This window comes from Syzygium oleosum, unplaced genomic scaffold (genome assembly GCF_021117445.2).
Source record: "Syzygium oleosum isolate NSW1041296 unplaced genomic scaffold, Sole_v2.1 Sole_v2.07, whole genome shotgun sequence".
NCBI classification, from domain to species: Eukaryota; Viridiplantae; Streptophyta; class Magnoliopsida; order Myrtales; family Myrtaceae; genus Syzygium; species Syzygium oleosum.
In genome coordinates, this window is record NW_026607491.1 from 3,655,465 (window position 1) to 3,678,252 (window position 22,788).

At 41.7% G+C, this 22,788-nt stretch overlaps 3 protein-coding genes and 1 pseudogene across 3 annotated transcripts; 2 read left to right on the forward strand and 2 right to left on the reverse strand.

The window, feature by feature from the left end:
- The first annotated feature begins 12,596 nt into the window (after positions 1–12,596).
- LOC115669304 (polygalacturonase non-catalytic subunit AroGP2-like) lies at positions 12,597–13,735 on the forward strand. The gene is made up of 2 exons (XM_056312985.1): positions 12,597–13,316; positions 13,450–13,735. Coding segments are annotated over exons 1-2 (711 nt in total). The 5' UTR covers positions 12,597–12,606; the 3' UTR covers positions 13,451–13,735.
- A 129-nt stretch (positions 13,736–13,864) lies between these two features.
- LOC130138579 (polygalacturonase 1 beta-like protein 1) lies at positions 13,865–16,029 on the reverse strand (annotated as a pseudogene).
- A 2,336-nt stretch (positions 16,030–18,365) lies between these two features.
- Positions 18,366–19,337, forward strand: LOC115668761 (polygalacturonase 1 beta-like protein 1). The gene has a single exon (XM_030590159.2). It carries the CDS (start codon positions 18,405–18,407, stop codon positions 19,335–19,337), a length of 933 nt encoding a protein of 310 aa, XP_030446019.2. The 5' UTR covers positions 18,366–18,404.
- A 4-nt stretch (positions 19,338–19,341) lies between these two features.
- Positions 19,342–20,101, reverse strand: LOC130138607 (polygalacturonase non-catalytic subunit AroGP2-like). Its single transcript, XM_056313096.1, has 2 exons — positions 19,427–20,101; positions 19,342–19,371 (listed from the first exon to the last, which is right to left on the reverse strand). The coding sequence occupies exons 1-2, from the start codon at positions 20,075–20,077 to the stop codon at positions 19,342–19,344; spliced, it is 681 nt and encodes a 226-aa protein (XP_056169071.1). The 5' UTR covers positions 20,078–20,101.
- Between the last annotated feature and the right edge of the window lie 2,687 nt (positions 20,102–22,788).

Here is a 22,788-nt window from a genome sequence, read left to right on the forward strand (position 1 = left end):
TAACTAATTAAAGGCAGAAGAAGGAAACCCAGAAACTTCAACAATTGCAGGCAGAGGACGAAGAAGAGAGAGAGAGAAAGAAAAAGTTTAAGATTTTGTTATTTTTTTATTTATTTCCACGTCAGTGACACGTGTCGGTTCGTGATTGGTGAACAGTACATATGTGCTTGCAACGTCAACATAAGACGCGTTGCTATGCATGCACTGAATATTTTCTCTTTGACTTGACATTGCTCTCTTGTTCTTGAATGGGATTCTTGACGTTGCAACATTTCTTTTTATATCTCTCTTGCTTTTGAATGGGATGGCTCGTCTCTTCCCTTTTCTCTCTCTCAATAATGCTCGTACCGTAATGAATACCTTTCGTTCTGACCTGGTTTTCCCTGGCTCTCAGCATAGATCCCCTCATTGGTATCAGAGCGTGGTTTTATGCCTAGCTTGGTTCGTTCCATGCGCTTAGTTGGTGATTGTTCAGTGCTGCGAAGAATCCTTTCTCTTCATCATGACCGATCCAGATACAACTCCAATCGCTCTTACTGCTTCTCTCACTCCATCGTCTTCTTCTTCATCTTTAACTGAGTTTCGTACTTCACATGCTTCTAAGATAGACTATCTTTATGAAGTCTCTCTTAGTGATGAGACCAAGATTTCTGAAACACAACTTCCTCTCATGAATCCATACTCAGCCTTTGCTAAACCCGCTACATCTTTTTCCCCCATCAGGTCAATACGACATATCATCCGTCAAATCCCGAAAGAGGTCAAGGAATACGTCCAGTCTTCCAAATTTGACCAGCACCCTATTCCTGCCTCTGAAAAGGAGTACTTTGTTACTCTTCAAATTCCTCCTGAATTTCCCAAACAGTGGATCCAACAAGGGTATTCACATATTCACTATGGCGCAGTCCGTCTTGCTCTTACCTTTCATGGGAGAAAAGGTTTGCCTGTCGTAGCAAGAATGGCTCTTTTGGATACCAGGTTCCTAGAATACCAGCATGCTTGTATTGGTACTGTCCAAACTACTTTAAATGCTGGAACAGTCTTTGTAACCCTTTATCCAAATTTTAATATTGCCCTTTCCGATCCCCAGCTACTTTCTTTCTTGAAAGTGCAACTTCAGCTTACTGGAGCTCCTCAAACTGCCGATTCTATTGCTGCAACTCTTCGTTACCAAATGGTGTATAGAGTCCAAAATCATGCTCTAGATCTGAATTTCCAACATGGAAATGAAGATGCATTGTTCATCTCCATGCAAAATGATCAGGCCTCTTGCATTCATGTTCCTCGGCAGATCCCAAAAGAAAAGTTAGCCAAGCTTCTTCCTGAATCTTGGATAACAAATTATGAAAAGCTCCACCAAATTAGCCAACCTCTCCAGTCTTCAGACAAAGAGATGGTACTGTAACCATCAAATTCCGCAAAGAGAAGGAAGAAACTCCTTCCATCTTTCCTACTATCTTTATGATAGAACCCTGTGTTCCTAATCCAGTTCCTGAGGAACCAGACCCAAAAAAGCTGGTCCAATACTTCAAAAGTGACGGACATCCTGTCCATCACTACAAAGACCCTTATGGACATTGCTTCTGGGATCCTTTTTGCTAGTGTTCTTCATGCACAAACTCCCCAGATGAAGTAGATCCAGCTACCAGGCCTAAGCGAAAAGCTAGGAAGGCCAATGACAGCTTCTACCAAAGATATTTGGATGGAGACCCTACCATTGATACTCTTGGAGAAGATAGTGGATACCAGTTTATGGTATCATACGGACCACCATCACCTTCATCAACTTTATCACCTCCATCATTTTCATCATCCCCACTATCACCTCCAGCTTCACCCCCATATAAAAAATCTGTCGTTTCCCCTTTCTACAAACCCATCTATAAGTGGGTAAAGAAAAATTCTTATCCACTTAAAATTCCAGTCTTTCCTGAAAACCCAACTACCGGGCAACTTCCATCTATCTCCATGTTCAATGAAGCTAATTTCCCTCCTCTAAATCCTGCTGAAAGTTCTCAGCTTTCTTTTCCTGCTACTGAAGAATTTACCGATCCACAACGACGATACCTTCATGCTCCAAAAATTCCTTCTCCCACCGATGTTGATGAACGTGGAAGGCCAAAAAGAACGCTCTTCTTGAGGCCGTTCTAAGCGCGATCGGAAACTCTCCGGCACAAAATCAGGCTTTCAAAACACTTGACTCCAAAATTATTGATGTGCAACAAGACATCCGAAGGTACGACGAGTCCATCAAAAAAATGCTTGTGGATTTCCAAAAAAGACTTCATGCTCTGGAATCAGGCCAGCATCTTGGCTACCATTATCTTGAAAGTCCGAAGAATGAAATAGAGAAACTCAGAAGGCAAATCAGTCTCCTTGAAGAAGGAAAATTTAAGCCTCTTGATTTTTTCTCTATTCCAAGAATCGGATACTCTCTTCCACCACCGCAAAGCTCTCCGAGTTTTCTTTGCATTGCTCTTGCAGCAAAACTTCTACCCAACGAGACAGAAGTGATATGACAGAAATGCGCAATCGCATTCGGGAAATGGAGAAGCTCCGAAAGGAAAGAATGAAAGAAAAACCTGTTGCTGAGCCCTCTGGAGAACCTGAAAAGAGTTCTGATCAGCAGATGATGATCTCAAACCCCTTGGAATCTTTTCTGAGGGATTTAAGCAAAGATCAACAACAGAATCCAAAAGCTGATTCAAACCAACATCTACCAGAGTGCACTTCTCAAGTAGCAAAGGTATCAAATTTGCTAAATTCAGATTCAGAATCTGACTCCTTATCCTCTTCCTCTTCGTCTACTTTCCCCATTCATTCCATTGAATCTTTCCAAGTACCACAAACTCCTCCTCCGATTTTCATGGCTGATCCACCAGAACAAGAAATGGAACCAAATCCATCCGAACCAGAGGTTATCCAAATCAATAACCCATCTCATATTTCTGTTTCCCCATCTAAACAGTTTTTCACTCTTGAGGACATTTCTTATTCCAAATGGCCAGAAAGATTGGATGAATTCCATGCTTGGTTAAACACCAGAGCTCTTACTGTTGAAAGCAAATATGATGTTCTTCTAGAATTTGCTACAAGGTTTACTGGAAGCCTTAAACACTGGTGGCAATCAACTTCTGAAACAGATCAGATGACTTTTCTTCTTCTGCAAGACTTTTCCCAAGCCATTGGAATCATTTACCTATATTTCATAGGAAAACCTACTGATCTTCTTGATCAAAAGAAGAGAATATTTCGAAAAAAAATGTTGTTCTCTTCAAAAAAGGCACCTAGATCGCCATTACAGAGAGATGCTTAAACTCTTTTATGGCCTAAGAGCTGATCCAAATCTAAAACAAGTCTTCTTAGCCTCCATACCTAAAGAACTCTCCCAACAGGTTGAGAGATCTTTTCTCAACAAGCAAAGAAGAATTGTTGATATTCCCTTTGGAGAACTGCAACAAGAAATTCATCTTTGTCTTGATGAACTTTGCCTCCGAAGACAGATGATGAAAAACTACATCAGAGACAATCGTGAACTCGATGGTGCTTGCTCCAAACAATATTTGAAGATCAAATGTTCAAAGAAAGATTGTGACGGATCCTGTGGAGAATATTCAAAGAAAAACAAGCACTTCCGAAAGTATCGAGTGAAAAGATCCAAGCACTTCAGAAGAAGGAAGAAATGGCGATTCCTACGGAAACGAAGAAACTTCACTGGACGCAAGAAACCAAATCGTTGCTTCATTTGCAACAAGAAGGGCCACTTTGCCAAAAATTGCCCCCAGGCAAAAAAAAGGTCAGAATCATCTCATTCATAATATCGAACTTGAGACAGGAATCTCTCTTGACAATGATGATATCGAATCCCTGTTCTCTGTCGATGAAAATCCCACTGACCAAACACTTTGCATCATTCCTTATTATCTCACCCCCAGTGAAACAGACTCTGACTCAGAACCTGAAGAACTTTTCCATCTATCATCCCAACCAGAAAATTTGGACCTCAGTATCCATTCCAGTCAACTTCATTGTCCCAACTTCCCGGTCAAAATCTATCTCTCAAAGTTTGCCAAACCAATTTCGGTCATTGCCCTCATAGAATCTTGGTGCTAGTGCTTCAATCTTAGACACTAAAGTTCTCCCTGAAGAATACTGGACTTCCTGTGTTCGGTATTTCAACTCTGCTTCAGGAGACTTGGATTATCACAAGACTTGATAATCCAAGCTGTGCCTGTGCTTGTACGTGCTCGTATTCTCTGAGTGCTTGTCTTGTTGTAGAAGAAGATCCTTCGTGATCCCATGAGACGGGTGTGAAGTAATCCCATGCTTCTTCTGGAATAATGCGATTTTCTTGGCATAGGATCCTTTGGAGTTCCCTCGAGTGTAATCCAGAAGAGTCAAGAATAGATCCTCCATGGTGGCGAAAAAGGTCTGTGTGGCATTGCCACATGAGATTGTCAAGATTTTCAATGAGCTTATCCTTTTGAATTTGCTCAATTATTTCTTGAGGATATTCCAGGCTTAGCCAATCTCGGAACCGTTTAATCTTGTACTTGTCTGCCCGGAATGGGAAGGAATGTCTGAGAATATACATGTTGATTTCTGCCGATGCTTTTGGTCTGGAGAGAAAGTCTGCAAGCACATTTTTCTTTCCCTGCAATGTGTTTGGTTTCGAAAGAGTATTTAGAAAACCATTCAGCCCATCTAAGTAGCCGAGGATGAGGGATCTACTTCTGCTTGAATTTGGTCATTTGGGGAAAAGAAGCCATATCCAGTTCTACCAGAAAATGGTGGCCAATAAGATGGAATTCAAACTTTTTTATTCCATTCTTTACTGCCAAAATTTCCTTGAAGGTAGAATGATAATGCATTTCTGCATGAGAAAACTTGCCACTTTTGTAAGCGCAAAGATGTCGCTTACCATGAAGTTCTTTGAACAATATGGCCGCCCAATATTCGTCACTGGCATCAGTCTGCAAGATTCTCTTGCCTGTGGATGGAATTTGTAGAGGGGGAAGATCTTGCATAATTTCTTTGAGTTCCGTAACTGCTTTAGTTTGTGCCTTTCCCCATGGCACTGGATGCTTTTTTAACATCAGCTGCAAAGGAATTAACAACCTTGCAATATTTGGAACAAAATCTCTAAGATAATTGATTATCCCGAGAAATTGTTGAACTTGCTGGGTTGTAAAATTCTTTTCAGGAAATTTAAGTAATTCCCTGGCAATGTGCGGTCCTGGATAATATGTACCTTTGTTAAGGTGCATGCCAAGAAATTCAACTTCTGTCTGGGCGATGGTCATCTTTTTCTGAGAAAGCATGATGCCATGTTTCTTCACAATTTCTGCAAACTGCTCAAGAAGTTGACAGTGAGATTCTTCGTCTGGGCTGTAGAGCAATATGTCGTCAATATAGACAGCTGCACTGGATAGGATCGGCTGGAATATGCGACACATAGCCTTTTGGAATAAGGAAGGAGCAACCTTGAGACCAAATGGAAGAACTCGCCATTGAAAGTGTTGGTTGGGGATACAGAATCCCGTCTTTGGTCTGTCATCAGGATGAATGCCCAATTGCCAGAATCCGGCTTTGAGATCAAACTTTGAATAAATATGGGCTTTAGTGATTCCCGCAAAAAGGGAATTTCGAGAAGGCAAAGGGAATTTGTCATCTTGGAGGAAAAGATTAAGAGGCTGGTAATTGATAACCAATCTCATTTTTCCTCGATTTTGCTCAGCACGTTTATTGACATAAAAAGCTTCACAAGCCCATTGAGAGTTTGAAGCTTCAATAAGGCCTTGTTGTAACAATTCTGAGCATTCTTTTTGAGCAAGAGCCAAATGCTCTGGATTCATTCCCGAATGACTTGCCTTTGTAGGATTTATATCCTCATTTTTCTTGAAGGGAGTCGAACATAGAATTCGGGTTTTTCCACAAAGGATGAGAACATTTCGGGAGAATTCGAAATGATTTTTCGAGCATGATTCCAACAGTTTCTGCATGATTGGATCTAACAGGCTCATTTGAATGGAAAAGAGTCTTTGGATATTGACGAATTCAGAGAATTGGTCTTTATACCTAAGTCCTTTTCCAGGAATGATTCTCAAGTCTGGAAGTTGGGTCATTATATCCCACCCAATAATCAAGTCTTTATTAGGAAGACTAGATCCAAGAATTTTGGTGGTAATGGAACACTGAGGGAAAAACTGAATGGACACAGGTGTGGTGCGAACATTTGTAGAAAAAGTGTCTCCTGAAGCAGAGTTGAAATACCGAACACAGGAAGTCCAGTATTCTTCAGGGAGAACTTTAGTGTCTAAGATTGAAGCACTAGCACCAGTATCTATGAGGGCAATGACTGAAATTGGTTTGGCAAACTTTGAGAGATAGATTTTGACTGGGAAGTGGGGACAATGAAGTTGACTGGAATGGATACTGAGGTCCAGATTTTCTGGTTGGGATGATAGATGGAAAAGTTCTTCAGGTTCTGAGTCAGAGTCTGTTTCACTGGGGGTGAGATAATAAGGAATGATGCAAAGTGTTTGGTCAGTGGGATTTTCATCGACAGAGAACAGGGATTCGATATCATCATTGTCAAGAGAGATTCCTGTCTCAAGTTCGATATTATGAATGAGATAATTCTGACCTTTTTTTGCCTGGGGGCATTTTTTGGCAAAGTGGCCCTTTTTGTTGCAAATGAAGCAACGATTTGGTTTCTTGCGTCCAGTGAAGTTTCTTCGTTTCCGTAGGAATCGCCATTTCTTCCTTCTTCTGAAGTGCTTGGATCTTTTCACTCGATACTTTCGGAAGTGCTTGTTTTTCTTTGAATATTGTCCACAGGATCCGTCACAATCTTTCTTTGAACATTTGATCTTCAAATATTGTTTGGAGCAAGCACCATCGAGTTCACGATTGTCTCTGATGTAGTTTTTCATCATCTGTCTTCGGAGGCAAAGTTCATCAAGACAAAGATGAATTTCTTGTTGCAGTTCTCCAAAGGGAATATCAACAATTCTTCTTTGCTTGTTGAGAAAAGATCTCTCAACCTGTTGGGAGAGTTCTTTAGGTATGGAGGCTAAGAAGACTTGTTTTAGATTTGGATCAGCTCCTAGGCCATAAAAGAGTTTAAGCATCTCTCTGTAATGGCGATCTAGGTGCCTTTTTTGAAGAGAACAACATTTTCTTTCGAAATATTCTCTTCTTTTGAGCTCAAGAAGATCAGTAGGTTTTCCTATGAAATATAGGTAAATGATTCCAATGGCTTGGGAAAAGTCTTGCAGAAGAAGAAAAGTCATCTGATCTGTTTCAGAAGTTGATTGCCACCAGTGTTTAAGGCTTCCAGTAAACCTTGTAGCAAATTCTAGAAGAACATCATATTTGCTTTCAACAGTAAGAGCTCTGGTGTTTAACCAAGCATGGAATTCATCCAATCTTTCTGGCCATTTGGAATAAGGAATGTCATCAAGAGTGAAAAACTGTTTGGATGGGGAAACAGAAATATGAGATGGGTTATTGATTTGGATAACCTCTGGTTCAGATGGATTTGGTTCCATTTCTTGTTCTGGTGGATCAGCCATGAAAATCGGAGGAGTAGTTTGTGGTACTTGGAAAGATTCAATGGAAGGAATGGGGAAAGTAGACGAAGAGGAAGAGGATAAGGAGTCAGATTCTGAATCTGTATTTAGCAAATTTGATACCTTTGCTACTTGAGAAGTGCACTCTGGTAGATGTTGGTCTGAATCAGCTTTTGGATTCTGTTGTTGATCTTTGCTTAAATCCCTCAGAAAAGATTCCAAGGGGTTTGAGATCATCATCTGCTGATCAGAACTCTTTTCAGGGTCTCCAGAGGGCTCAGCAACAGGTTTTTCTTTCATTCTTTCCTTTCGGAGCTTCTCCATTTCCCGAATGCGATTGCGCATTTCTGTCATATCACTTCTGTCTCGTTGAGTAGAAGTTTCGGCTGCAAGAGCAGCTGCAGCAAAAACTGGAGAGCTTTGCGGTGGTGGAAGAGAGTATCCGATTCTTGGAATAGAGAAAAAATCAGTAGGCTTAAATTTTCCTTCTTCAAGGAGACTGATTTGCCTTCTGAGTTTCTCTATTTCATTCTTCGGACTTTCAAGATAATGGTAGCCAAGATGCTGGCCTGATTCCAGAGCATGAAGTCTTTTTTGGAAATCCACAAGCATTTTTTTGATGGACTCGTCGTACCTTCGGATGTCTTGTTGCACATCAATAATTTTGGAGTCAAGTGTTTTGAAAGCCTGATTTTGTGCCAGGAGAGTTTCCGACTGCCAGTTTAGAACAGCCTCAGCAGCAGGCGTTCTTTTTGGCCTTCCACGTTCATCAACATCAGTGGGAGAAGGAATTTTTGGAGCATGAAGGTATCGTCGTTGTGGATCGGTAAATTCTTCAGTAGCAGGAAAAGAAAGCTGAGAACTTTCAGCAGGATTTAGAGGAGGGAAATCAGCTTCATTGAACATGGAGATAGATGGAAGTTGCCCGGTGGTTGGGTTTTCAGGAAAGACTGGAATTTTAAGTGGATAAGAATTTTTCTTTACCCACTTATAGATGGGTTTGTAGAAAGGGGAAACGACAGATTTTTTATATGGGGGTGAAGCTGGAGGTGATGGTGGAGATGATGAAAATGATGGAGGTGATAAAGTTGATGAAGGTGATGGTGGTCCGTATGATACCATAAACTGGTATCCACTATCTTCTCCAAGAGTATCAATGGTAGGGTCTCCATCCAAATATCTTTGGTAGAAGCTGTCATTGGCCTTCCTAGCTTTTCGCTTAGGCCTGGTAGCTGGATCTACTTCATCTGGGGAGTTTGTGCATGAAGAACACTAGCAAAAAGGATCCCAGAAGCAATGTCCATAAGGGTCTTTGTAGTGATGGACAGGATGTCCGTCACTTTTGAAGTATTGGACCAGCTTTTTTGGGTCTGGTTCCTCAGGAACTGGATTAGGAACACAGGGTTCTATCATAAAGATAGTAGGAAAGATGGAAGGAGTTTCTTCCTTCTCTTTGCGGAATTTGATGGTTACAGTACCATCTCTTTGTCTGACAAATTCAGAGTCTGAAGGCTGGAGAGGTTGGCTAATTTGGTGGAGCTTTTCATAATTTGTTATCCAAGATTCAGGAAGAAGCTTGGCTAACTTTTCTTTTGGGATCTGCCGAGGAACATGAATGCAAGACGCCTGATCATTTTGCATGGAGATGAACAATGCATCTTCATTTCCATGTTGGAAATTCAGATCTAGAGCATGATTTTGGACTCTATACACCATTTGGTAACGAAGAGTTGCAGCAATAGAATCGGCAGTTTGAGGAGCTCCAGTAAGCTGAAGTTGCACTTTCAAGAAAGAAAGTAGCTGGGGATCGGAAAGGGCAATATTAAAATTTGGATAAAGGGTTACAAAGACTGTTCCAGCATTTAAAGTAGTTTGGACAGTACCAATACAAGCATGCTAGTATTCTAGGAACCTGGTATCCAAAAGAGCCATTCTTGCTACGACAGGCAAACCTTTTCTCCCATGAAAGGTAAGAGCAAGACGGACTGCGCCATAGTGAATATGTGAATACCCTTGTTGGATCCACTGTTTGGGAAATTCAGGAGGAATTTGAAGAGTAACAAAGTACTCCTTTTCAGAGGCAGGAATAGGGTGCTGGTCAAATTTGGAAGACTGGACGTATTCCTTGACCTCTTTCGGGGTTTGACGGATGAGATGTCGTATTGACCTGATGGGGGAAAAAGATGTAGCGGGTTTAGCAAAGGCTGAGTATGGATTCATGAGAGGAAGTTGTGTTTCAGAAATCTTGGTCTCATCACTAAGAGAGACTTCATAAAGATAATCTATCTTAGAAGCATGTGAAGTACGAAACTCAGTTAAAGATGAAGAAGAAGACGATGGAGTGAGAGAAGCAGTACGAGCGATTGGAGTTGTATCTGGATCGGTCATGATGAAGAGAAAGGATTCTTCGCAGCACTGAACAATCACCAACTAAGCGCATGGAACGAACCAAGCTAGGCATAAAACCACGCTCTGATACCAATGAGGGGATCTAACCGGTCAAAAGCTCTTTCTACTTTTTGAGAACCAAAGAGGCACTAAGTGCTAACTGCTGAGTGATCATTGCTGCTTGTGGACATCATCTTTCATCCAAATGAAAGATAAAGAAATTATATGATATTATCTTTCGAAATTATTTATTACAATAGATAAAGGAAAAAGTGAGCTCGAATTGAAAAGATTGTGAGGGCCTACCGTGTTACGAGCACATGTATGTCCGAGCTTTTACGGTCCCTCAACATCCATGCATGCATCATTTTCCTAATGTATAAGAAAAAGCATATTAGAAGGTCCTTTTATTTATTCTAATAAAAAAACCAAAAAGTTCATCTAATGATTACAGCACAAAATATTCTCGTCCCGACACGTGGATAATAAAACAAGTTGAATATCAACATGCTTATTGACATATAGATTGAAAAATGTTCTTGCTCTAATGCCATTTCGTGGACAGGCACAATTATGGCCCATTGATTTTATTTTATTTTTGTCAATAGCCCATTGATTTTGACGAGAGAGAGAGAGAGAAAAAGGAAGGGATTAATTAAGTGGATACGAGTAGTCATGGTCACTGGCCGGTTTTGGCCTGGAACCGGTCCGATCAAACCCGGACTTGGCCCGTTGACCGAGCCTGCGGTTCGGAACAGGAACCGGCCCGTGGCCTACGGGCCCGGTTCCGATTCCAACAATTTTGGAACCGGCCCGGAACCCGGTTCCAAATTATTTTAAAAAAATAATAATAATGAAATTTAAAAACAAAATTCATTATTTAATTTTTTTTTATAAAACAATTTGAACTCTAATTGCCATGCATTGTAAGTGCATTGATCTCTAATTACAATGCTTGGCTTGGGTGTATTGAACTTTAATTACAAGGCTTGGCCCCTTGAATACCTTAATGTGAGACTTTTGGCTTGCCTTGAATACCTTCAATGTGAGACTCTTGGCTTATCTTCATACAAAGGCCAAGAGTCCCACATCGAATGAGAATGAAGAGACCATCAAAGGGGTTGTGTATAAAACCCAAGCCAAGCCATGAGCATGTGAAGTTGTATGCCTTTTGTGGCTATGATCCTTTGCTAGTTAAGAGCAAAGGGTTCCATTGGACCGCCTAGAACCGGACCGGGCCAATGATCCGGTTCGCGGTTCTATGATTTGCCGGTCCGGTTCCTAGTTCTAAAATTAAGGGACCGGTCTTACCGGTTCGGTTCCCGGTTCCGAGCGGAACCGGACCGAACCGGGAACCAATCACCCTTACAATTTACATTTTGATTACAATTTATAGTGAATAATTCATTATTTCATAATTTTATAATTCATAATTTTTTTATTTCATAATTTATTTTTAAAATTTTTAAATTACGAACCGGAACCGGCCGGTTTCGAACCGGAACCGCCCGGAACCGGCCGGTTCCGGTTCGCGGCCATGCCTAGATACGAGGCATCCCATTCGAGAGAGAGAGAGAGAGAGAGAGAGAGAGAGAGAGAGAGAGAGAGAGAGAGAGAGAGAGAGAGAGAGAGAAGAATGTTATTCTTAACTTGACATTGCTCTCTGGCTCTCCAATGGGATTCTTGATGTTGCAACGTTCCTTTTTGTATCTCTCTTTCTCTTGAATGGGATGACTCGTCCCTTCTCTTTTCTCTCCCTCAGTAATGCTCGTGCCGTAATGAATACCTTTCATTCTTGTGCTCAAACCAATTAAAAGCTCCTTCTATTTTTTTAGAACCAAAAAAGGCACTAGGTGCTAACTGCTGAGTGATCATTGCTGCGTGTGGACAACATCTTTCATCCAAATGGCGCAAATGATGAATCAGCACCCCTGGCCAGCCAGCTCAGTTTCCTTAAGAACTTTCTGATGGTACTCCCATAATTTCACCCGAAGCCGGTCCCCTAAATATCTCGGAGTTGACACCATCTTTCATCCAAATGGCGCAAATGACAACTCAGCACCCCTGGCCAGCCAGCTCAGTTTCCTTCAAAACTTTTTGATGGTACTCCCTTAATTTCACCCGAAGTCGGTCCCCTAAATATCTCAGAGTTGGCACACTTGTCGTTATCGATATTTTGTACTATAAATTTCTGCTCAAAAACGAAATCCTCATCACCATCCATCAAGCGCTCCTCCCAGCACAGACCAAAATTCCTTTGCCTTTCAGCACAATGAATCCCACCTCTCTCTTCCACCTCCTCCTCCTTCTCTTGCTTTCCACCGCTACAGCCTTCACCCCTAAGGCCAACACTTCCGGATCAGTTTTAGACTACTGGAACCAGAAAATAAATAATACCCTCCCGAAGCCGCTGGTGCTTTTCTCACAAGCATCACCCATGTCCTCCGATACGACGGCCATCTTTGCCCAGTTCATGAGAGAAGGTAGCATCTCCGACCACCTCCTTTCATTTTGCAAGGAGGCGCAAATGGCATGCTTCTTAAGCTTATCGTCGGATGCGACGGACTCCTTCATGATCAACTATGCCGATATTGCAACGGACTCTTTCATTATCAATTATGCCAATATTGCAACGGACTCCTTCATGATCAGTTATGCCGATAGTGCGACAGGCACCCATTTGGATTCTGGCAAGGAGCCTGGCAAATTCTTCCGAGAGTCAACGTTGAAAAGTGAGAATGTGATGCCGATGCCTGACGTCACCAATAAAATGCCTAAAAGATCATTTTTACCTCGGAGAATCTCCTTGAAATTACAATTTTCGACCCTGAAGCTCCCTCAACTAAATCAAATCTTCCGTGCGAAAGAGAATTCCCCTATGGGGAAGATCTTGGCACGCACAATAGCCCAGTGCGAGAGCGCCGCAATATATGGTGAAAAGAAGAGTTGTGTGTCCTCCATCAAGGACACGATTGACTTTGCCACCGCGATTTTGGGTCATGATGTCATGGTCCTGTCCACGACAAGTACTGGAGGATCGAAGCAGCAGGTCATGGTGGGGCAAGTGAAGAGGATGGAGTCCAGCGATACGAGAAAATCGGTAGTGTGTCACCAAATTCTGTTTCCCTCGGTAATCTATTACTGTCACTCGTTTTTGGATGTAGAGATTTATGAGATAAACATGCTCGATCGCAACTCAGAGGTGCAAATCAATCGGGATGTGGTAATTTGCCACTTCAACACGTCCGCATGGAGTCCAAATCATCCTGCATTTCTGGATCTGAGGTCGAGTCCTGGCCAGACCGAAGCATGCCACTGGGCTTACGAGAACAATCTGGTTTCGATAGCGATTTAGTACGTATCCAATCTGGTGTACAAATCTATATATTTGGATTTGACGTGTGAAAGTATTTTTTTTTCTCAAGTTGACGTGTGAAAGTTGTTAAAGGTCAGTTGCACTAACTTTCTGCCATTTGACAACTGCAAGGTGGATGGGGACAGCTGCCGAAGGTGTTGGAGATCTAAGTGTTGAAGGAGTTTGAGTTCTGAGTGTTGAAGGCGTTTGAGTTCTTTATGTGGATGTTAGCTACTAGTGGGAATCTTGTCCCATAAGATGCTGTTGAGAAATCAGCCGTTGAAGTGTATTATGAGTTCGCATGTGTGAGGTTTTTACTCTTTTTCTTAGTATTTGATGGGCGAGATATTTTGTTTCGTGTAACCTAATCGTGGGTGTGACCGTCGGATTTAATAAAAAAGTATGTTCGACTCTAGAATTAGTTAATGTTGTGGGCAACTCTACAAAGTGCCAAAGGGAGAATCGGAACCTTAATCCTTGGAATGATGGAGCACTGATGCTATTTGGTTGATCAAGAGCTTAAACAAAAGTGCTTCACCATCGCCGACCTTGACAAGGATTGGATGGGATTAGTTAAATCCCATTCGGCAAAGACCCTATGATATTTATTGTCCCCATAAGCTATTGAGAGGCATGGACAAGTCCAGATGCAAGCGCTGAGAAAAACGAAGCTATGCGCGTCCTCTCGAGTTCTGAGATACAAAGAGTAGCATAACAGATCTTTAATCAAAGCCAGATTCAATGAATCATAGATTAACAAGTCTTATGACTCTCCTCCAAGTGGCTAAAATGCAATATCATAGCAAATTTCTCCAAACAACATAACAATAATTTGAAAATAGCAATCAACCAAGACTGATAAATATCAGAGGGTCTTTGCCGAATGGGATTTAACTAATCCCATCCAATCCTTGTCAAGGTCGGCGATGGTGAAGCACTTTTGTTTAAGCTCTTGATCAACCAAATAGCATCAGTGCTCCATCATTTCAAGGATTAAGGTTCCGATTCTCCCTTTGGCACTTTGTAGAGTTGCCCACAACATTAACTAATTCTAGAGTCGAACATGCTTTTTTATTAAATCTGACGGTCACACCCACGATTAGGTTACACGAAACAAAATGTCTCGCCCATCAAATACTAAGAAAAAGAGTAAAAACCTCACACATGCGAACTCATAACACACTTCAATGGCTGATTTCTCAACAGCATCTTATGGGACAGGATTCCTACTAGTAGCTAACATCCACATAAAGAAGTCAAACGCCTTCAACACTCAGAACTCAAACTCCTTCAACACTCAGATCTCCAACACCTTCGGCAGCTGTCCCCATCCACCTTGCAGTTGTCAAATGGTAGAAAGTTAGTGCAACTGACCTTTAACAACTTTCACACGTCAAACCCAAATATATAGATTTGTACACCAGATTGGATACATACTAAATCGCTATCCAAACCAGATTGTTCTCGTAAGCCCAGTGGCATGCTTCGGTCTGGCCAGGACTCGACTTCAGATCCAGAAATGCAGGATGATTTGGGCTCCATGCGAACGTGTTGAAGTGGCAAATTGCCACAGCCCGATTGATTTGCACCTCTGAGTTGCAATCGAGTATGTTTACCTCATAAATCTTTACATCAAAAAACGAGTGACAGTAATAGATTACCGAGGGAAATAGAATTTGGTGACACACTACCGATTTTCTCGTATCGCTGGACTCCATCCTCTTCACTTGCCCCACCATGACCTGCTGCTTCGATCCTCCAATACTTGTCATGGACAGAACCATGACATCATGACCCAAAATCGCGGTGGCAAAGTCAATCGTGTCCTCGATGGAGGACACGCAACTCTTCTTTTCACCATATATTGCGGCGCTCTCGCACTGGGCTACAGTGCGTGCCAAGATCTTCCCCATAGGGGAATTCTCTTTGGCACGGACGATTTGATTTAGTTAAGGGAGCTTCAGGGTCGAAAATGGTAATTTCAAGGAGATTCTCCGAGGTAAAAATGATCTTTTAGGAATTTTATTGGTGACGTCAGGCATCAGCATCACATTCTCACTTTTCAGCGTTGACTCTCGGAAGAATTTGCCAGGCTCCTTGCCAGAATCCAAATGGGTGCATGTCGCACTATCGGCATAACTGATCATGAAAGAGTCCGTCGCACTATCGACATAATAATTGATCATGAAAGAGTCCGTTGCAATATCGGCATAATTGATCATGAAAGAGTCCGTTGAAATATCAGCATAGTTGATCGTGAAGGAGTCCGTCGCATCCGACGATGAGCTTAAGAAGCATGCCATTTGCGCCTCCTTGCAAAATGAAAGGAGGTGGTTGGAGATGCTACCTTCTCCCATGAACTGGGCAAAGATGGCCGTCGTATCGGAGGACATGGGTGATGCTTGCGAGAAAAGTACCAACGGCTTCGAGAGGGTATTATTTATTTTCTGGTTCCAGTAGTCTAAAACTGATCCGGAAGTGTTGGCCTTAGGGGTGAAGGCTGTAGCGGTGGAAAGTAAGAGAAGGAGGAGGAGGTGGAAGAGAGAGGTGGGATTCATTGTGCTGAAAGGCAAAGGAATTTTGGTCTGTGCTGGGAGGAGGGCTTGATGGATGGTGATGAGGATTTGGTTTTTGAGCAGAAATTTATAGTACAAAATATCGATAACGACAAGTGTGCCAACTTTGAGATATTTAGGGGACCGACTACTGGTGAAATTAAGGGAGTACCATCAGAAAATTTTTAAGGAAACTGAGCTGGCTGGCCAGGGGTGCTGAGTCGTCATTTGCGCCATTTGGATGAAAGATGGTATCAACTCCGAGATATTTAGGGGACCGGCCGGGTGAAATTAGGGGAGTACCATCGAAAGTTCTTAAGGAAGCGAGCATTTGGGCTAGGGGTGCTGATTCATCATTTGCGCCATTTGGATGAAAGATGTTGTCCACACGCAGCAATGATCACTCAGCAGTTAGCACCCTAGTGCCTTTTTTTGTTCTCAAAAAGTAGAAGGAGCTTTTGATTGGTTTGAGCACAAGAATGAAAGGTATTCATTACGGCATGAGCATTACTGAGAGAGAGAAAAGGGAAGGGACGAGCCATCCATTCAAGAGCAAGAGAGATACAAAAAGGAATGTTGCAACATCAAGAATCCCATTGGAGAGCCAGAGAGCAATGTCAAGTCAAGAATAACATTCCTCTCTCTCTCTCTCTCTCTCTCTCTCTCTCTCTCTCTCTCTCTCTCTCTCTCTCTCTAATGGGATGCCTCGTATCTAGGCATGGCCACGAATCGGAATCGGCCGGTTCCGGTTCGTAATTTAAATTTTTTTAAAATAAATTATGAAATAAAAAAATAATGAATTATAAAATTATGAAATAATGAATTCTTCAATATAAATTGTAATTAAAATGTAAATTGTAGGGGTGATTGGTTCCCGGTTCGGTCCGGTTCCGCTCGGAACCGGGAACCGAACCGGTAAGACCGGTCCCTTAATTTTAGAACTAGGAACCGGACAGGCAAATCATAGAACCGGGAACCAGACCATTGGCTCGGTCCGATTCTAGGCAATGTCAAGATTTTGTATTTTTTTATTTATTTCCACGTCAGTGACAAGTGTCGGTTCGTGATTGGTGAACAGTACATATGTGCTTGCAACGTCAACATCTGACGCGTTGCTATGCATGCACTGAATATTTTCTCCTTGACTTGACATTGCTCTCTCGTTCTTGAATGGGATTCTTGATGTTGCAACATTCCTTTTTGTATCTCTCTTGCTCTTGAATGAGATAGCTCGTCCCTTCCCTTTTCTCTCTCTCAATAATGCTCGTACCGTAATGAATACCTTTCGTTCCTGTGCTCAAACCGGTCAAAAGCTCTTTCTAGTTTTTGAGAACCAAAAAAGGCACTACGTGCTAACTACTGAGTGATCATTGCTACTTGTGGACAACATCTTTCATCCAAATGAAAGATAAAGAAATTATATTATATTATCTTTCGAAATTATTTATTACAATAGATAAAGGAAAAAGTGAGCTCGAATTGAAAAGATTGTGAGGGCCTACCGTGTTACGCGCACATATATGTCCGGGCTTTTACGGTCCCTCAACATCCATGCATGCATCATTTTCCTAATGTATAAGAAAAAGCATATTAGAAGGTCCTTTTATTTATTCTAATAAAAAAACCAAAAAGTTCATCTAATAATTACAACACAAAATATTCTCGTCCCGACACGTGGATAATAAAACAAGTTGAATATCAACATGCTTATTGACATATAGATTGAAAAATGTTCTTGCTCTAATGCCATTTCGTGGACAGGCACAATTACGGCCCATTGATTTTATTTTATTTTTGTCGATAGCCCATTGATTTTGACTTGAGAGAGAGAAAAGGGAAGGGATTAATTATGGTGGATACGAGGCATCCCATTCGAGAGAGAGAGAGAGAGAAAGGAATGTTATTCTTGACTTGACATTGCTCTCTGGCTCTCCAATGGGATTCTTGATGTTGCAACATTCCTTTTTGTATCTCTCTTGCTCTTGAATGGGATGGCTCATCCCTTCCCTTTTCTCTCTCTCAATAATACTCGTGCCGTAATGAATACCTTTCATTCCTGTGCTCAAACCAATCAAAAGCTCCTTCTACTTTTTTAGAACCAAAAAAGGCACTAGGTGCTAACTGCTGAGTGATCATTGCTGCGTGTGGACAACATCTTTCATCCAAATGGCGCAAATGATGAATCAACACCCCTGGCCAGCCAGCTCAGTTCCTTAAGAACTTTCTGATGGTACTCCCCTAATTTCACCCGAAGCCGGTCCCCTAAATATCTCGGAGTTGACACCATCTTTCATCCAAATGGCACAAATGACGACTCAGCACCCCTGGCTAGCCAGCTTAGTTTTCTTAAAAACTTTCTGATGGTACTCCCTTAATTTCACCCGAAGTCGATCCCCTAAATATCTCAGAGTTGGCACACTTGTCGTTATCGATATTTTGTATTATAAATTTCTGCTCAAAGACCAAATCCTCATCACCATCCATCAAGCCCTTCTCCCAGCACAGACCAAAATTTCTTTGCCTTTCAGCACAATGAATCCCACCTCTCTCTTCCACCTCCTCCTCCTTCTCTTACTTTCCACCGCTACAGCCTTCACCCCTAAGGCCAACACTTCCGGATCAGTTTTAGACTACCGGAACCAGAAAATAAATAATACCCTCCCGAAGCCGCTGGTGCTTTTCTCGCAAGCATCACCCATGTCCTCCGATACGGTGGCCATCTTTGCCCAGTTCATGGGAGAAGGTAGCATCTCCGACCACCTCCTTTCATTTTGCAAGGAGGCGCAAATGGCATGCTTCTTAAGCTCATCGTCGGATGCGACGAACTCCTTCATGATCAATTATACCGATATTGCAACGGACTCTTTCATGATCAATTATGTCGATATTGCAACGGACTCTTTCATGATCAATTATCATGTCGATAGTGCGACGGACTCCTTCATGATCGGTTATGCCAATAGTGCAACAGGCTCCCATTTGGATTCTGGCAAGGAGCCTAGCAAATTCTTACGAGAGCCAACGCTGAAAAGTGAGAATGTGATGCCGATACCTGACATCACCAATAAAATGCCTAAAAGATCATTTTTACCTCGGAGAATCTCCTCGAAATTACCATTTTCGACCCTGAAGCTCCCTCAACTAAATCAAATCTTCCGTGCGAAAGAGAATTCCCCTATGGGGAAGATCTTGGCACGCACAATAGCCCTGTGCGAAAGCGCCGTAATATATGGTGAAAAGAAGAGTTGCGTGTCCTCCATCGAAGACACGATTGACTTTGCCACCGCGATTTTGGGTCATGATGTCATGGTCCTGTCCACGACAAGTACTGGAGGATCGAAGCAACAGGTCATGGTGGGGCATGTGAAGAGGATGGAGTCCAGCGATACGAGAAAATCGGTAGTGTGTCACCAAATTCTGTTTCCCTCGCAACTCAGAGGTGCAAATCAATCGGTTTTCTCGTAATAGATTACCGAGGGAAACAGAATTTGGTGACACGCTACCGATTTTCTCGTATCGCTGGACTCCATCCTCTTCGCTTGCCCCATCATGACCTGCTGCTTCGATCCTCCAGTACTTGTCGTGGACAGGACCATGACATCATGACCCAAAATCGCGGTGGCAAAGTCAATCGTGTCCTCGATGGAGGACACACAACTCTTCTTTTCACCATACATTGCGGCGCTCTCGCACTGGGCTATTGTGCGTGCCAAGATCTTCCCCATAGGGGAATTCTCTTTCGCACGGAAGATTTGATTTAGTTGAGGGAGCTTCAGGGTCGAAAATTGTAATTTCAAGGAGATTCTCCGAGGTAAAAATGATCTTTTAGGCATTTTATTGGTGATGTCAGGCATTGGCATCACATTCTCACTTTTTAGAGCTGACTCTCGAAAGAATTTGCCAGGCTCCTTGCCATAATCCAAATGGAAGCCTATCGCACTATCGGCAGAACTGATCATGAAAGAGTCCGTCACACTATCGACATGATAATTGATCATGAAAGAGTCCGTTGCAATATCGGCATAATTGATCATGAAAGAGTCCGTTGCAATATCGGCATAATTGATCATGAAGGAGTCCGTCGCATCCGACGATGAGCTTAGGAAGCATCCCATTTGCGCCTCCTTGCAAAATGAAAGGAGGTGGTCAGAGATGCTACCTTCTCCAATGAACTGGGCAAAGATGGCCGCCGTATCAAAGGACATGGGTGATGCTTGCGAGAAAAGCACCAGCGGCTTCGGGAGGGTATTATTTATTTTCTAGTTCCGGTAATCTAAAACTGATCATGAAGTGTTGGCCTTATGGGTGAAGGCTGTAGCGGTGGAAAGCAAGAGAAGGAGGAGGAGGTGGAAGAGAGAGGTGGGATTCATTGTGCTGAAAGGCAAAGGAATTTTGGTCTGTGCTGGGAGGAGGGCTTGATGGATGGTGATGAGTATTTGGTTTTTGAGCAGAAATTTATAGTACAAAATATCAATAACGACAAGTGTGCCAACTCTGAGATATTTAGGGGACCGACTTCGGGTGAAATTAAGGGAGTACCATCAGAAAGTTTTTAAGAAAACTAAGCTGGCTGGCCAGGGGTACTGAGTCGTCATTTGCGCCATTTGGATGAAAGATGGTGTCAACTCCGAGATATTTAGGGGACCGGCTTCGGGTGAAATTATGGAAGTACCATCAGAAAGTTCTTAAGGAAATTGAGCTGGCTGGCCAGGGGTGCTGATTCATCATTTGCGCCATTTGGATGAAAGATGTTGTCCACACGCAGCAATGATCACTCAGCAGTTAGCACCTAGTGCCTTTTTTGGTTCTCAAAAAGTAGAAGGAGCTTTTGATTGGTTTGAGCACAAGAATGAAAGGTATTGATTACGGCACGAGCATTATTGAGAGAGAGAAAAGGGAAGGGACGAGCCATCCCATTCAAGAGCAAGATAGATACAAAAAGGAATATTGCAACATCAAGAATCCCATTGGAGAGCCAGAGAGCAATGTCAAGTCAAGAATAATATTCCTCTCTCTCTCTCTCTCTCTCTCTCTCTCTCTCTCTCTCTCTCTCTCTCTCTCTCTCTCTCTCTCTCGAATGGGATGCCTCGTATCCACCGTAATTAATCCCTTCCTTTTTTTCTCTCTCTCAAGTCAAAATCAATGGGCTATCGACAAAAATAAAATAAAATCAATGGGCCGTAATTGTGCCTGTCCATGAAATGGCATTAGAGCAAGAACATTTTTCAATCTATATGTCAATAAGCATGTTGATATTCAACTTGTTTTATTATCCACGTGTCGGGACGAGAATATTTTGTGCTGTAATCATTAGAGGGACTTTTTGGTTTTTTTATTAGAATAAATAAAAGGACCTTCTAATATGCTTTTTCTTATACATTAGGAAAATGATGCATGCATGGATGTTGAGGGACCGTAAAAGCCCGGACATACATGTGCTCGTAACACGGTAGGCCCTCACAATATTTTCAATTCGAGCTCACTTTTTCCTTTATTTATTGTAATAAATAATTTCGAAAGATAATATAATATAATTTCTTTTTCTTTCATTTGGATGAAAGATGTTGTCCACAAGCAGCAATGATCACTCAGCAGTTAGCACCTAGTGCCTTTTTTGGTTCTCAAAAAGTAGAAAGAGCTTTTGACCGGTTTGAGCACAAGAACGAAAGGTATTCATTACGGTACGAGCATTATTGAGAGAGAGAAAAGGGAAGGGACGAGCCATCCCATTCAAGAGCAAGAGAGATACAAAAAAGAATGTTGCAACGTCAAGAATCCCATTCAAGAACGAGAGAGCAATGTCAAGTCAAGGAGTGCATGCATAGCAACGCGTCATATGTTGACGTTGCAAGCACATATGTACTGTTTACCAATCACGAACCGACACGTGTCACTGACGTGGAATTAAATAAAAAATAACAAAATCTTAAACTTTTTCTTTCTCTCTCTCTCTTCTTCGTCCTCTCTTCAGGCGGAGGTCATAAAAAAAGATTCGAGATTTCATTTATCCTACTTGATAGCAGCAAACAAATTAACAGGAAGACATTCTATATACTCGCTAAATGATGAATGTAGACATCTCAATTTTTGCCTCCTATTGTCACGAATCATTATGTTGACCAAGAGTCAATCAAGATTTGATCAAAGATGTACAAGACTCAAAGTACATTTCAAACCTCAAAAATTGGTTTTGCTAGGCAAAACTAGTCTTTTGATGCTCATATTTCCACCCGAATTCGACATTCAATTTGGATCTCTTGAAATCGATCGCTCGTTTTTCATGGTGATCAAAAAAATTTCTAATTTTCCGATTTCGATTGCCGAAACTAGGAATCATAAGTATTCCAACGTTGCAAAAACTCTAGTTGAATGTGGGAATAATCATTGGTCCAATTTCTCTCATTCCTTTTGATGCCTGAAAATAAGGTCCCAAAGCCCAAAACCATACTTAGATGTCTTGAAATCAAACAAAACTTTACAACTTTACAAGTTATGGTTAGACCTGTTAAACTGATGGGTCGAGTCGGGTTTGGGTCGGGTCATAAATGGTCCGACCCAAATTGACCCATTAATTTGTTTATGATTCATTTATTTGTAATGTAAACATTCCGACCCATACCGACCCGACCCGACCCGACCCATACCCAACCCCTATCCAACCTGACCCATATTACTAAAACACTTCTATATTTAACTCAATATAAGGAAACTTGTTTTTTATGATTTTTTTTTAAATTATACTACTAAAACATTTTCATACAATACAAAGCTAGTAAACAATTTTTATAATTTTTTTTTAAAATTGAGGTTCTGTTTGTTTTGTGAAAAATGCAACATTTTTATATAATATTTTCCATGAAGTCATTTTCCAAGAAAATAAAAAAATTTCCGGTGTTTGGCTGAAATCTGAAAACAA